The sequence below is a fragment of the Lithobates pipiens genome, unplaced genomic scaffold (assembly GCF_037356315.1).
Source record: "Lithobates pipiens isolate NorthernLeopardFrog02 unplaced genomic scaffold, aLitPip1_a1.2 Scaffold_8, whole genome shotgun sequence".
In the NCBI taxonomy this organism is placed as follows: Eukaryota; Metazoa; Chordata; class Amphibia; order Anura; family Ranidae; genus Lithobates; species Lithobates pipiens.
Genome location: NW_027507903.1, coordinates 441,409,465 through 441,426,058, shown reverse-complemented (window position 1 = coordinate 441,426,058; position 16,594 = coordinate 441,409,465). Strand labels below are relative to the sequence as shown.

The following is a 16,594-nucleotide window of genomic DNA, read 5'->3' as shown; positions in this document are numbered from 1 at the left end:
GTCACTGATGCATGCACTGTCACTGCTCACCATCCTTGTGGCTTCCTCAAACGGTGACAGGACAGTGCATGCATCCCTAATCATTCCCCACTGGCGTGGAGAGAAAAAACCGAGCTCCCCTGACCTTGTCCTGGTGCTGTAGTCGCACAAGTACTCATTGATGGCCCTCTGCTGCGTGTGCAGCCGCTGCAGCATGGCCAACGTTGAGTTCCACCTGGTGGGCATGCCACATATAAGGCGGTTCTTGGGCAGGTTAAACTCCTTTTGGAGCTCAGCCAGCCGAGCACAGGCATTAAATGATCGACGGAAATGCACACTTTCCTGGCCTGCTTCAGGACATCCTGTAATCCTGGGTACCTGCCCAAGAACCGCTGCACCACCAGGTTAAGGACGTGAGCCACACAGGGCACATGGGTCAGTTGTCCCTGTCGGAGGGCAGAGAGGAGGTTGGTGCCATTGTCGCAAACCCCCAATCCTGGCTTAAGCTGGCGTGGCGTCAACCACCTCTCGGCCTGCCCCTGCAGAGCTGACAAAATATTTGCCCTAGTGTGGCTCCTGTCCCCCAAACAAACCAGCGCAAGCACGGCATGGCGTAGTTTTGCCTGCGTACTTGCGTAGCCCCTTGAACGCCTATGGAGCAACGCTGGTTCTGAGGACAGAGCACTGGAAGAGGCCATGGAGGAAGAAGAGGAGGGGGTGGAGGAGAGAGGTGTGTCACAACCAGTAGTAGCATTTTGGAGGTGTGGAGGCGGAACAACCTCCAACACTACTGCACCTTGTCCTGCATCCTTCCCAGCTGCCAGAAGAGTAACCCAATGGGCCGTAAAAGACAGGTAACGTCCCTGTCCATGCCTGCTGGACCATGAGTCAGCGGTAATATGCACCTTACCGCCCTGTCTAGCGAGGCAAGGACATTGCCTTCCACATGCCGGTAGAGAGCCGGAATCGCCTTCCGTGAGAAAAAGTGCCGTTTGGGGATCTGCCACTGAGGAACCGGACATTGCACAAACTCACGGAAGGGGGCCGAGTGTACCAACTGAAAAGGCAGCAGTTGAAGTGCTAGCAATTTAGCCAAGCTAGCATTCAACCGCTGGGCATGTGGATGGCTGGGAGTGAACCTCTTTCGCCGGTCCAGCAGCTGGGGCAGGGAAATTTGCCTTCTATAATCGGACGTGGGTGTAATGCTAGCAGAGTGCCCGCAAGCACTTGGCTGTGACACACCTAATTCTACACCTTCATTCCTCTCAGCGCAGGTTTCAGAGAGGACTGAAGGTCTAGTGGGGTTGGAGATCCCAGCTGATGAGGAGCAAGGAGAGGTCCGCTTTGTTCTTTGGTGTGGGTCTTTGAGGTATGCTTGCCAACGAGCTGCATGGCAGGTCAACATATGTCTGGTCAAGCATGTGGTGCCCAAGTGGATGATGTTTTGGCCACACGAGATACGCTTGAGACATATGTTGCAAATCGCAGCGGTGTGATCTAATGCACTCGTCTCAAAAAAGGCCCACACCAAAGAACTTTTAGAATAACGCGCAGAGGCAGCGCCCTGCACAGGCGGAGCTCTGCGGTGTGATTCAGTCATTGTGCTGCCCCTAAGCTGGCCCCTGGAGGGCATCCTGCCTCATTGGAGATGTGCCTCCTCCTCCTCCTCTCTCCTACCAGGCACTCACGTGAAGTCAGTGCCCTCATCATCCCCTCCCTCTTCATCGCTGGAGCAAACCTGGCAGTATGCTGCAGCTTGTGGAACATGACTGCCAGATTGCTGTCCTCCTTGAGCATCCCCTCTCTCTGCGCTCACGCTACTGCTTTCCTCTAGCTGAGTATCATCATCAGAGCCTACAAAACACTGGACATCCTCCTGGAGCATGTACCCAACACTGTGCTCAAAGAGTTCAGGGGAATCCTCAGGAGGACGTGGTGGGTCTAGGGAAGGAGTCACTGATGATGACATTGAGACGAGGGAAGACGATGCGTTGGCAGCTGCTTTGCTAGTACCCTGAGCCTGGTTGAGAGAGGATGAGGAGGATGAAGAGGGCTTGGTCATCCACTCTTCCAACTCTTCGGCATGATGCGGCTCAACATGTCCAGCTGCCGAAAATAAGGACAAGCGTGTCCCATGGCCACGTGCTGATGACGATGTACCGCGTCCACAACCCGCACTGTTGTCTCTAGACACAGAGCCTGCTTGTCCTCTTTTATCGGCTTGTGCCTGTTTGCCTCTCCTTGTTGGGCTTCCAGACAAGGTAATGGTCTGAAGGGAGATGGGAAAATCAGCAATTGGGTAGTGTATATTGTGCTGGAGGCACACAACACCCACTAACTCCTGCAGATGGCAGATGGCTCAATTAGAGAAGAGCAAAATAGGTGGATAATGGTGTATACTGCACTCAGGTCACACAGACAACACCCACAAACTCCTGCAGCTGGCTGAAAGCTCAATTACAGAAGAACAAGAATGCTAAATTGGTGGATAATGATGTATACTGTGCTCAGGGCACATAGACAACACCCACAAACTCCTGCAGATTGCTGAAAGCTCAATTACAGAAGAGCAAGACTGCTAAATCGGTGGATAACGGACGGTGTAAACTGCGTTGAAGGTACACAGAAAACACCCACTAACTCCTACAGACGCCAACACACTACACAAGGCCTTAAATAGTGCGGGGGGGGAAACTACACAGCCTGAACTATGATTGGCCACAGGCATCCTGCCTGTGGCCAATCATGGCTCTCCTCGCTGCCAGCGCTGTGATTGGCCAAGCATGGGGGGGTCACAGTGCATGCTTGGCCAATCATGAGCCAGCAATGCACTGCGATGGCGCAGTGCATTGTGGGCCGTGAGTGCCAAGCGAATTTGGCACGAACGGCCCATAACGTTCGGTATTCGCCGAACGTGTGAACAACCGATGTTCGAGTCGAACGTACGTTCGAGTTGAACGTACGTTTGACTCGAACACCAAGCTCATTCCTAGTTGGGAGCACGAAATCGTCCAAAACGTCTTTGTATGCTGACGCCCTAAGCGTTCCCTTTACTGGAACGAAGTAACAAAACCCCTGAAAAACAAACCCCACACCATATTACCCCTCCACCAAAATTATTTGGACCAGTGCACAAAGCAAGGTCCATAAAAGACATAAATGAGTGAGTTTGGGGTGGAGGAACTTGACTGGCCTACACACTCAACCCAAAATGATGAATTAAAGCGTAGACTGCGAGCCAGGCCTTTTCGTCCAACATCAGTGCATGACCTCACAAATGTGCTTGTGGAAGAATGGTCAAAACATTCCCATAGACACACTCCTAAACCTCGTGGACAGTCTTCCCAGAAGAATTTAAGCTGTTATTGTGTTGGCCCACCCTTTGCAGCTATATTGAAACCTACAGACTACGACACCATTAAAGTCCATGTGTGTGTAAAGGCAGGTGTCCCAATACTTTTTGGCAAGTGTGTGTGTGTGTGTGTGTGTGTATAGAAAAACACACACACACACACACACACACACACACACACACACACACACACACACACAATCTCACAAAAGTTAGAAACATGTTCTATCTGATGCACTCAATTCCTATCAGGAAACCGTTCATCTGTATGCTGGTCCGACGGGCCAAATACAATGCAAGGGCAGCTATTGGCTACAGAACTTCCTTTTCTAGTCCCATTGTACGTCATCACGTTAGAAACTAACGAAATTTAGTCCGTTCGTTCGGAAGTCCATCGTAACTCAATCGAAAGTCCGTCGGGGAGACTGTCGGGCCTTTTCTGCCGGAAAGTCCAGTCGTGTGTACGTGGCATTAGTGTTACAAGGTCTCAGGTGTAAATGGGGGGGGGAGGGTAGGTGTGTTCAATTTGGTGTTGTCGCTCTCACTCTTTCATACTGGTCACTGGAAGATCAACATGGTACCTCATGGCATAGAACTCTGAGGATCTGAAAAAAATTGTTGCTCTACATAAAGATGGCCTAGGCTACAAGAAGATTGCCAAGACCCTGAAACTGAGCTGCAGCACAGTGACCAAGACCATACAGCTGTTTAACAGAACAGGTTCCACTCAGAACAGGCCTCGCCATGGTCAAAGTTGAGTGTATGTGCTCAACGACATATCCAGAGGTTGTCTTTGGGAAATATACGTATGAGTGCTGCCAGCATTGCTGCAGAGGTTGAAGGGGCGGGGGTTAGCCTCTCAGTGCTCAAACCATATGCTGCACACTGCATCAAATTTGTTGGCATGGCTGTCATCCCAGAAGGAAGCCTCTTCTAAAGATGATGCACAAGAAAGCCCACAAACAGTTTGCTGAGGACAAGCAGATTAAGGACATTGATTACTGGAACCATGTCCTGTGGTCTGATGAGACCAAGATAAACGTATTTGGTTCAGATGGTGTCAAGCATGTGTGGTGGCAACCAGGTGGTTGCACTGTGACATACAGAAGCAGAGCATGATCCCCTCCCTTCGGGGACTGGGCAGGTGTACTGGCCAAGCATGTCTCCAGACCTAAACCCTATTGAGCATCTGTGGGGCATCCTCAAATAGAAGCTGGAGAGCACAAGGTCTCTAACAGCCACCAGCTCCGTGATGTCATCATGGAGGAAGGGAAGAGGACTCCAGTGGCAACCTGTGAAGCTCTGGTGAACTCCATGCCCAAGAGAGTTAAGGCAGTGCGGGAAAATAATGGTGGGCACACAAAATATTGGCACTTTTTGGACATTTTCACAAAGTGTCATTTCTTCAGTGTTGTCACGTGAAAAGATATAATAAAATATTTACAAAAATGTGAGGGGGCGTGTGTGTGTAATTTATATATCTCTCTATCTATGTGTCTATATTATTTATATATTACATATACATACACCTTTTTCCCCCTTAAAATCAGGGGGGAAATCGTGGGTGCGTGTTATACGCCGACCCCCGCCGATTGTGAGAATCTCGGCAGCTTTCGGCCTCTCTCGCAGTCCCGCAAGAGCGGCCAAAAGCTACTGAGCGCCGCCGAGATACACAGGACATCCGGGTCTGTATCTCGGCTGCGTCATTTTTAAACAACAAGGCTGCAAATGACACTGCAAATGACACTGAGAAGGCTGCATGACAAGGCTGCAGGTGGACACCGACGAGGGTGCAATGGATGGACAAGGCTGCAGATGGACACCGACGAGGGTGCAATGGATGGACAAGGCTGCAGATGGACACCGACGAGGGTGCAATGGATGGACAAGGCTGCAGATGGACACCGACGAGGGTGCAATGGATGGACAAGGCTGCAGATGGACACCGACGAGGGTGCAATGGATGGACAAGGCTGCAGATGGACACCGACGAGGGTGCAATGGATGGACAAGGCTGCAGATGGACACCGACGAGGGTGCAATGGATGGACAAGGCTGCAGATGGACACCGACGAGGGTGCAATGATGGACAAGGCTGCAGATGGACACCGACGAGGGTGCAATGATGGGCATTTAAATGTAAGATTTTTTTTCCTTTAACTTCCCTCCTAAAAGTTTTTTCCTTAAAATTCCCTCCTAAACTTGGGGTGCGTGTTATACGCCGATGCGTGTTATATGCAGATAAATATGGTATATAAATAAATTAACCATTTTATTTTGCAAAAGAGGCTTTGACTGGCATTCAAAAAGCTGTAAGAAAAGCGTGTCTGGAGCCTTGTTTGGAAGCAAGCGTAAACTAGCCCTTAAAGGGGAGTTCCAGGCCTCCCCTCAAAAATTAAAAGTCAGCAGCTACAAATACTCTAAACCAGACTAAATCTGCTCATCCGACGGCCCTATCAGCACCCTCCTGCCTGACATCCTTCAATCTGAAGGGGCTAAATGAACAGCAGCCGTATCCTTCCAGAAGCAGCCACTGTTGGGGTATTCTGACAGTCACTGGTGCTGGCTGTTAGAAAACAAATAGTTGTCAGGGGAGATTTCCCCATCTGTGCTGTTTAGTGTGGATGGAGGAATCTTGTAGATTTTTTTTGTTCGGCGTATATGTATGGCCAGCTTTACTCTTGGGTTACTAGCTAATTGCAGTTCTCAACTCCACCAAGGACAATGCCCGCCCTAGCACATGATACATCATGGAAGATAAATATAAATCTCCCAGCACCTTTGCTTGCTCCTCACTGGGAATGACAGCATGTGTGGGTGTGCTAGCAGAGGAGTAAGCATCATCTTAGCAGTGTGTATATATATGTGTCAGAATGTGAGGGAGCAGCGCAGGTCAGTGCTGCTATGACTGAAGCGCTTAAAACAGCCAATGCACATTCCTGCATATCAACACGACTGAGAAGGGAGATACAATGAGCAAAGCGACTAGAAGACCAAGAGCCAGCTGTTGGGAAGAGTAAAATAGCAATTTTAAGGTGCCACATTATAAGGCGTATTTAAACGCAGTGCAAAGACATGCTGTAAACCACAACACCCAATCAGAAATGAGCTTTTAGTGTAGACAGACTAAATCATAGCTAGTCTATCATCAATTGGTCTAGGTTCCTTCATTCCAGCGCTCTTTGCACAATGCAATGAAAAGGGTTTTCCCACTTTCAACAACTGGAAAATTCTTCCACATTTGTGGTGAGAATGAAATATTGCAAAGATTATTTAACTTAAAGTGTCACTAAACCCACATCATAAAAACGATCAATAAATGGTGTATTACATGCTGTTCATACTCAGTCGCTATGAGATTCGTTTTCTGTAATGAACCTTGCTCATCCTGTTGCTCTCTATCGCCACCTTCTGTCCATGCTCTCAATTCAGCTAAGGATTCTGCAGCTGTGGTGGCAACCCTGCACATGCTCAGTTTTCAGTGTGTTTCTATGCTGAGCATTTGCGACCTATCACATCTGAGCAGCCCATGGGACTATAGAGTCACACATGTGGGCACATACACAGTGGTAAATGACAGCCCTCCCTCCTCCTCGATGCCCACTAACCAGCTAAAACACAATGGGGGGCAGGATATGCCTATGAATCTGAAAGATCTTGAAGTCTGTAACCTTAAAAGCGGACCTTTAGTAATTTTTTTCAACTTTCCATCTATTAAATCTTCTATCCTTGTTGTTTTAACTTTGGATAGTAAAACTTTTTTTTTGTGCCGGTAAATCCCTTATACAGCCCACTTCCTGTTTCTTGTCTGGTCATTAGCCTAGGCTTATGACATCACGAACAGCACTCTCTCTCTCACTCTTGTGAGAGTTTGCGAGGAAGGGAGGGGAGTCATAAGAGGGCCAATGAAAGCTGCAGAGCTGGAGGTGTGCGTGTGTGTGTGTGTGTGTAAATCCAGGAAGTGAACAGCTGCCCACAGTTAAAATGGCTGCAGTCAGACTTAGTAGAGGGAGATTTCTGCAGCATATTTGGCAAGTACAGAATCACAGTATATATAAAATAATATGCAAAGTGGTTGGAGGGAAGCTTCAGAATGGCAAAGAGGTTTTTATTACAAATTATGTGAGCAGACTGCAGTTCTTCTTTAATTTGTGGCGATCCCCACACATTTATTTCCTTTTTCATTCACTTTGCCCTGTGAGTAGGCACTATTGTGTCTCACATTCACAGAGCCTATCTGCTAAACTACAGAGGTGATAAAAGGAGGCCTTTCAGGAGGAGGAGTCGGTATAGGAATCAGTGCTTACAGGCAGCAGGTTACCATGGCATATGTAGTCCTTAGAAATGTAAAGTCAATAGGAGGAGAATCTGCAAAGTATACAGGGAATCTAGAAAGTTGTGGAAAGAGATGGCCAGCAGACAGGCAGAACTCACAACATGAAAGGAGAAATTGCAACTTCTCTTATATTGGATTGTCAAATATAACTATTGTTTGTGTTGTTGTTACAAAATGAAAGTGTATGCTGTGACCATACATTGTCAGTCAAAACGTTTTTTTTTTTTTATATATCTTAATGCGTTCGCTGTATTAAACTAAACAAAAAAATAAAATAAAAAACTGCCCCTAGCCTCTCCTCTCCCTCCCCAAATACTTGAGTCTGTTAGTGATCCAGTGCTGTGTCCATCTGTAGCCCCACTCCCGTCTCTGAGCCACGCTGTGTGTGTCTATGGACACAGACTGACTTGGAAGCATGCCCACACAGGTACCCCCATAGCAAACAGTTTGCTAAGGGGGCACTCAAAAAAAAAAAAAAAAAAAAAAAAAAAAGGACAGCCCTGGCAGGGGGACCCCAGAAGAGGGGGTAAAAGATTGATCTGTGCAATACTATTGCACAGAGCAGGCAGGTATAACATGTAGGGTTGCACAAACACTAGTATATGCTGATACCGAGTATTTGCACAAGTATCGGTACTCGTGCAAATGCACCGATGCCTGAAACCAATACTTTCAGGCTTGGTTCGTTGAGCTATAAGTGGGTCTCCCCAGTGTTAAAGAGGAAGTAAACCCTGATGAGTTTACTTCCTCTTTGATTCCTTGCAAAGGTAAAGCATAATGGACTACTATGCATCGCATAGTAGTCCATTATGTGTCACTTACCTGACACAGGAGCCAGCAAAGTCACCGCTGTCCCATGTAGTCCGGTGCCTCCATCTTCTCAGTGGGTCTCGCAGCTTCGCCGCTGTCATTCGGCGAAGCCGCAATGACATCACTCCCGCGCATGCGCACGGGAGCCGACACTCGCGGCATAATCACCGTTGCCGGTGCCGCAGACAGCGATGCCTGTCTTTTGGCAAATATCTCCTAAACCGTGAGTTTAAAAAAGTGTGTTGTAAGGGTTTACAATCACTTTAAAGAAGTCCATTGGAGCTGTCAAATAATAATAATTAAAAAAAAGCAGCCGGCAATGTTTATTGACAACATTGCTGAGCCCTGAAACACTAAAATAAAAAGAAACATTGTTTCTTTTTGTATATTTGTGTTTCTTCATCTGTAGATCAAAGGCATGAAGAAATGTTCCTATGTTTGACCCCTTTATAACCCTTCATTTACTCTAATCAGCCTTAATTAACTCCCTATACTCCATTTATTATTTTCCTGCTGTTTTTTCTTTTGTTCATATCTATTATATAAACAATTAAAACTTTTTTTTGTTTGCTTTGTTAGTAATTATATAATATTTACACATTTCACATCGAAAAGCGCTAAATAAAAAAAAAAAAAAAAAAAAATCTATTTCATTTGTAACTTTTCAATGCTTTGTACCATTGCGGACAGCTGAAGTCAAAACAAAAAACAGTTGCGGTAGGTATCGGTAATTGGTATCGGCGAGTAATATATATATATATATATATATATATATATATATATATATATATATATATATATATATATATATATATATATATATATATATATATATATATATATATATTAAAAATAAATGCCATTGGTTCATCCCCAATAAAATGTTTTTCATTTTAGAAAAAAAACAAACAAGACCATTATCATTTTATGTACAAACTTCTCTGGAAAAAAATAAATAAAAATTATATATATATATATATATAGTAATTTTTTTTCAAAGCATTCATATTTTGGATGTCAACATGTATGTCAATGCTCTCTGCTTTTACTGGTTCAGCTAAACGCACCTGACATTTGAGGTCAAGCGACCACCACCCAAGCCTTTTAAGCTAGGTCAAGCAGGCTGACCTCGGTCACTTTCAGAACGTAATTATGTCACTCATTCAGCTCACTAAAATAACCTCCCAACTTCTACTATCAGTAGTACACACAAAAATGAAGTGTAACTACAATCTGTTTCTTTAGTTTTAGTCTGAGCAGGGTAGGGATTCTGCTTTTGGGGTTTATAGCTGTCTGCAGCCTTGTTTGGAAGATTTCTCGTCACTTCCTGGATCTGGGGGAAGCATTTACCAAAGGACAGGAAGTAGGGGAGGTATGCCCAATAGGAACACATACAGCAATTTAAACCAACCCGTTTCTAGCAACAACCCAAAAGTCAAAGTTTTGTGTGGAGTACCATTTCATCTTGCAATTCTGTGCAATGTTCCCAGACATTTGACAAATTACAATGCATGTACTGTATGGAGCAATACTTCATTTCCACCAGCCATCCTCTGGTTCAAGGACATACCTTTATATCAACCAAGTTAAAAATAGCTTCCAACAACTCCTTAAAGTAAACTGGTCACAAGGGTAATGAGGTGGCTCCTCCTGAGAATGCTGCTTACCTCATGTTTTTCTCATCAGAGGTTTTCTTTAAAGACATTTTTATTTTTATTTATTCCTACTTATTCCCTCATCGAGTGCTCCCCATCTATTTTATACATCTCCTTTGACCCTGATCATCACACAGACGGCAAGGGTCCCACTTTGTAGCTTGCTGTCAGGCTGTGGCTGGTTTTTAAAGGAAAAAAAAAAACTGCACGGACCCATTCACACTATTGCGGGGTTCCTCCCATCCAATTCGCATAGCAGGAGATTGTGACCGGCTCTCTATGGAGTCGGTTCACACATCTGCGCAGTGGCTCCGGTGCAAATTGCATAGGGGTCCTGTGCGTTTTTTGGTCTGTTTCAGGTCCGAATTCAGCCCAAAATTCGTCCTGAAATCGGATCGGATATGGTGAATGGAGACACAACAGACTCCTGCTGTGAGCCTCTGCATTCTCCAGTGTGAACCCAGCCAAAGTGGTTGATAACCCAAACTTTTAAATCACTGACAGCCCCTCTATTATAGTTGGTCATACCACACTGTATATGTGTTTTATTAAAAAAACAAAAATACAGTTTTAGAGCGATCTTCAAGCTGGTCACGTGGCTCGTGGTCGCTCTACTCCTCCAATCCAGGTCTACTGCAGGAAGGGCCGAGATCTCCCTTTGACATCAGCTGGGGAGGTCACCTGGCCACTCAGCCCCTCCTGCAGTAGCCCTGGATTGAAGGTGTAGAGCGGCCGCGAGTCACGTGACCGGCCTGAAGATAGCTCTAACACGGTATTTACATGCCTCGTTTTAAAACACATATACAGTGCGGTATGCCTTGCTATAATAGAGGGGCTGTCAGTGACCATTTATAATATTTTTTTTCTAATGATAGTGGTGGTGGGGGGGGGGGGGGGGGGGGGGTCGGAGACATAGGCACAGAGCTGACAGGCAGGGAGGAGGGGGTGAGGGGAGATTAGCGAGGAGAGCTGCAGATGACGGAGGGACGTACACCAACTACTGTAGTCAGGGCACAGCAGCCATGATTATTGTGATCAGCACAGAGAGGGGGACATGGGAAGTGGAAGGATCAGCTAGGTTTTTTACAGTTTAGAGAGGGCAGGTTAGATAGCACAAACAGTGTGCCGTTTAAAGAGGAAGTAAACCCTGAAACCCTGATGGGTTTACTTCTTCTTTGTCTCCCTGCAAAGGTAAAGCATAATGGGCTACTATGCATCGCATAGTAGCCCATTATATGTCACTTACCTGACACAGGAGCCAGCGATGTCACTGCTGTCCCCCGTAGTGCAGAGCGTCCATCTTCTTCTGGGTTTTGCTGCTCCAGCCACTCACAGCGCCAGAGCAGCGATTATGTCACTCCCGCGCATGCGCACGGGAGCCGCCGCTAACGGCATATCGCCGTTAGCAGCGGCATGCTGCTAACGGCGATAGTGCGCCGCTGTCTATGCGCATGCGCCATAGACAAAGGTGACTGTCTTTTAGTAAATATCTTCTAAACCTACATGGTTTAGGAGATATATTTCTTGGACCTACAGGTAAGCCTTAATCTAGGCTTACCTGTAGGTCAAAGTGGTTTGTAAGGGTTTACAACCACTTTAAGGGAACAGGATCTTAAAAAAAAAAAATAATAATTAGGTTAACAAACACTTTAAGTGTTCCATTGTGGTACATTATTGCATGTTATGGCGTGCAGTGCATTAAGGCAGCCCATTCATTTTGAATGGACTGACAATGCACCACAATGGAAGAAACAAATGCGGATTGTGGCGTGGCACCAAAAAAAATAAAAAAATAGCGCATGCACTATTTTTTGGCAGAGTAACCCAACACACCTTTTGTTCGCTGCATAGCAATACATATCCATCATAAGGTGCATTGGGGGGCCAATCAGAATCGCAACAATGCAAATAATGCGAGTTGCCCCACATTACTGCAACAACATGGTGTGAATGGGCACTAAAGGATACAGCATTTTTTTTTTTTGGTAGACAGCCTGTGTTGCCGTGCATATCGCATTGTAGCTCTTGTCTTGTGCAGGTACATTGGGGTGCCATTTACAACAAATGCCACTGCATTCAACATGTATTGTCATGCGCAGGCCTGGGACAAGGGGTTGGCAGGGGGGCCCTGGGATCAATGGTATATTACAGAGAAGGGGGCCCCCTGTGCCACTTGCTTCTGTTACAAGGCTGACAGGAGAATGGGGGGTGCAGTTTGGCATCTTTGCCCTGAGCACTGGATGACCTTGTCCCAGCACTGGTTACCTGTATAGGTATTACATGGGTTGTAGCAATTAAGACGGTGTGACCCTTCCCAATCCATCTTCAACACCCTGGTCATCTGGAAATGCTGCATGGCGCAGATGAACAGTTGAACAAAACAAATTTTCTACAATTTCAGTGACACAATCAACACAACTGCTACGCAGTAGCATAGTAGAATAGTGGAAAATCTAGAACAGGGGTGAATTACAGTTCAGTCCATTTTATTAAGCTAAAGTTGTTCATCAGGGTTACACTGCCTAATACACAGAAAACCAATTGAGGGAGTTTTTACAATCGTGAACACAAAAATATGGCAGGAAGGAAGTAAAACAATGCAGTCACATCACATTGTATTTTTAAGTACAAAAATAACTTAAAATGTATACACTATAGTTCGGAAAGTAATTACATAGTCTGCGGTGTGACTATGCTGCAATAGATACCCAATGCTGTCCTACCACACCTGGTGTAAATGGGTCCTAAAAATCCTCAACTGTGGCTAAGCCCTGGTTCACGCTAGTGCGATTTGACGATTCAAAAAACGCATAAGTCACACCCCATTGTTGGCAGTGGAAGTCAGCAGCTACAAACACTGTAGCTGCTGACTTTTAATAAGCACACTTACCTGTCCAGGGTGCCCACGATGTCGGCCGCCTGAGGCCAACCCGTCCCTCTGCTCTAGGGTCCCGGCACCGACATCCTAACTAAGGGAAACAGGCAGTGAAGCCTTGCAGCTTTACTGCCCGTTTCCTACTGCGCATGCACAAGCCGCGCTTTGTGAATGGGGCGTGCTGTGTGCTGGGAACTGTGTATTTTTTTTCATATTTTTTAGGAAGTTCGATGTCTTTTTTTTTTTAGGGTGGCCCTCCACTTTAAATCTTTGTGACTCAAGTCGCAGCGACTTTGAAAAAAGTTCCAGCATGACTTTTTTGCGATTTTTTTGCGACTTACATTGACTTCTGTTAAAAGAAGTTGCAAGACGCAACGAAATCGGAGGTCCAAATTGCACTGATCTGCGGCTTTGAAACGGTGCTAAAGTAGCACGATTTCAAATCCACACTGGTGGGAACCAGAGCTTAAAGTCTATCAGACAACATCACATGTTGTATACCTACCTAAAGCTAGTATATGACATATTTTAGGTTGGCACTTTAAAGCTGGGTTTACTTATGCAATCCCAGATATCGCATGTGATTCGCACCACACTGCCTGTGCGATGCAAATTCAGCCATACAGTTTGTATGTCTGAAATTGCATTACATTCACACCAAAATGATGCAGTACCCTTTTTTTTTTTTTGGTCCGCACTAGAATCGGATCGCATGTTTATTTAGACCCATGCGATCCAATTCCACAGTTTGCACTGCGAACCAATTTGGGGGGTGTCATTAACTTTTCATTGACACTCCCAGCAGTTCGCATAGGCCAGTGTGAACTGCAGCCAGGAGACATGCGATGCGGGAACGCGCAGTGGATTTGCAGTGTTCCTGCATCGCAGGAGTGGCAACCGTGCCTTAAATCCCGATAATCACTTTTTTAGATTGTAATCTCTAACGAGCAGGACTCTCGAATTCCTCCTGTATCGAATTGTATTGTAACTGTACTGTCTGTTCCCACGTTGTAAAGCGCTGCACAAATGGTTGGCACTATATAAATCCTGAATAATAATCATTATATTATTATTATAATAAGACATTTCCAAGTATAGATTGAAAACCCAGAACTGCCTAATAAATCAACACTATTGGCAAGCAAGCATCATTCAGACCACATCTATTGAGCCTGCATTTAACGCAAGGACAGACAGAAACAATTGCTTTACAGGTGCCTTGCATAAAATGAAGTATGTATGCGTTTTAAAGCTCAAGATCGCATGCCAGTCATACGATTAACAAAAATAAAATTTTTACCCAGTAAAGAAAAAAAATATTTTAAAAGACACAACTCAACGGACAATATTGCACAGTGCAATGCATTAAAAAACGCATGCCAACATGCATATGCATTTCGTGCGCATTTTTGTGGTCTGAATGAGCCCTAAATACAAAACTCAGAGAGTTGAAAGGTTCAAATCTGCCCATTACCTCCTCTAACTGCAAACAGAAGTAACAGTACACTATAATACGCTTACCTTGTTCCTGGATCTGGGGCAACACATTTTGCTGGCCTTGCAGCCCATGGCTGCACCCCGTTTTAGAGCTTTGCAGCCACCGGTGGAGTGTGGGTCACATCTCGCCCCCCTTCTCTCTCCTCTATACTTTGGCTGGCTGCCTGGGTCTCCTACACACACCCCTCTCTCTCACTCTCACATACTAACTAAACCTGCTGCTGCTCACTAAAGTTTAGGCAACAGAAAACTATTGTGGCCGTAAGTATCAGAATAGAAGCGCATGCTGGTAGTGGAAAGATGGGAGGGGGCAGGAGACAGCTCATAGGACAAAGTTGAGTGCCCAGCTTGATGAAAGTGGTGAGGACCATCTGATCAATCCTATAGTCATTTTTTTTTGTTTTTTTTTAATTGATCATAACTGATCATACAAACTTTATACTTTCTAGATCGTTTTCTTCTGCGTTTACAGGCTCATGCACACAGAGTTTGTATCAGTAAAACTTTCTTTTTTTTATAGGTCTGAATGCAAGTGTATTGTTTTCTATGGGCAAATGCATAAAGATCAGAAAACATGTCCTTAGGACTGAAACAACGAATCAGCATAATCGATGATAATGAATTATGAAAATAGTTGTCAAATATTTTCATAATCAATTAGTTGGTCAGCTGATTAGTTGGCCTGCATACAGAATGCATTATTTGTTTACACATCAGGAAATACAGTGTCAGACATCCCAAGACTCCCGCGGGTCATGGGAGTCTCCAGCGGATCCCGGCAGTCTCCCGCATTTAGCTGCAGGCTCACGGACACCTGTGCGCCCTTGCCGATCTCCTGGCTGGGCCTGTCACTTAACCACAGACAGAGCAGCCAGAGCAACCGAATGGAGTACGGCCGCGGCGGCCGCTCAGGCCTTCCGTCTGTGGCTGAGTGACAGGCGGATGTGATGACATCCCCGTCTGTGTGAGGTGGAGGACTGTAACAAAGTCCCGCCTCCTAGATAGACGGAACACAGATCCAATGATGCATTAAATCAGTGTGACGTTTATCATAGGAGGCAGGAATTTGTTACAGTTGCCGCTGGGATATTTAAAATCCATTTCGGAGCCCTGTGTGATCAGGCTGTATTTCATGGGCACTGGTAAGGCTGTAATTGGCACTGATCAGGCTGCATTTAATTGGCACTGGTGTAGCTGCATTTAATTGGCACTGATCAGGCTGCATTTAATTGGCACTGATCAGGCTGTATTTAATTGGCACTGGTAAGGCTGTATTTAATTGGCAATCGTAAGGCACTTTTAGGCACCAGTGATTCCTTTTTAAAGAGGAAGTAAACCCTCAGATACAAGTTAAGCTTATCAGATACTACATAACACAGGCAGCTGATCGCTGCCTGTGAAAGTGCACTTACTTGTGTAAATATGATATAAATCGTCTTTTTAATGTTCGTGACGTCATGCGCGATTGCGCAGTATGCACTTTCAAAGGCGGCATGTATATAATGCCAATTCTGTCTTTCCTGCTTGCCTTGATTTTACTGTGCGTGAGATTCTCCTCTGAATGGCACAGAGGAGAAGTCTCGCGATGCAGTAATTATTCTGGTCTTCCTGATATTCCCCCTTGTGACTGAACAATGCTCTGTTGCTGTAGTAACGGCAATTGAGAACGAGGCTTGGTTACGATGCTACAGCGCATGCGCGAGATTTCGGCAGGGATACGAACTAAGGGCGGAAATGACGTCCGTATCGGCTTCTGAAAACAGCACAAAGAATGGCGCAGACGATACCCGGAAGATACAAAAAATAAAACTACAAAAAAAAGGTACTTCCAGCGCTCGTTTTGGAGTTATTAATATATCTTTTGCTTGGATATGTTAATAAACATAGAAATATTGTAAAAATAGAATTTTTTTGGTGGGGTTTACTTCCTCTTTAAGCTAAAAAAAGAGCTAAAAGAGATTTAAAAAAAAAAAAACACTTGTAATTGCTGTTTGTAGTAGTGTTTTAGAAGGGTCAGCGTTTTATTTGCGTTTTTGCAGTACAATGAAAAAAAAGAAAGTTAAAAAAATGCATTTAGGACAGTTTAGCAG

The 16,594-nt window shown here is 45.3% G+C and overlaps 1 protein-coding gene across 1 annotated transcript in view; it reads right to left on the bottom strand.

Moving 5' to 3' along the window:
• CCDC69 (coiled-coil domain containing 69) overlaps positions 1-14,753 on the bottom strand; it is an 89,026-nt gene extending 74,273 nt beyond the window's left edge. Inside the window, exon 1 of the mRNA XM_077468329.1 lies at positions 14,529-14,753. Within this exon, the coding sequence (XP_077324455.1) occupies positions 14,529-14,576 (48 nt within the window). The 5' untranslated portion in view covers positions 14,577-14,753. The remainder of the gene's footprint in view (positions 1-14,528) is intronic.
• Positions 14,754-16,594: the final 1,841 nt, after the last annotated feature.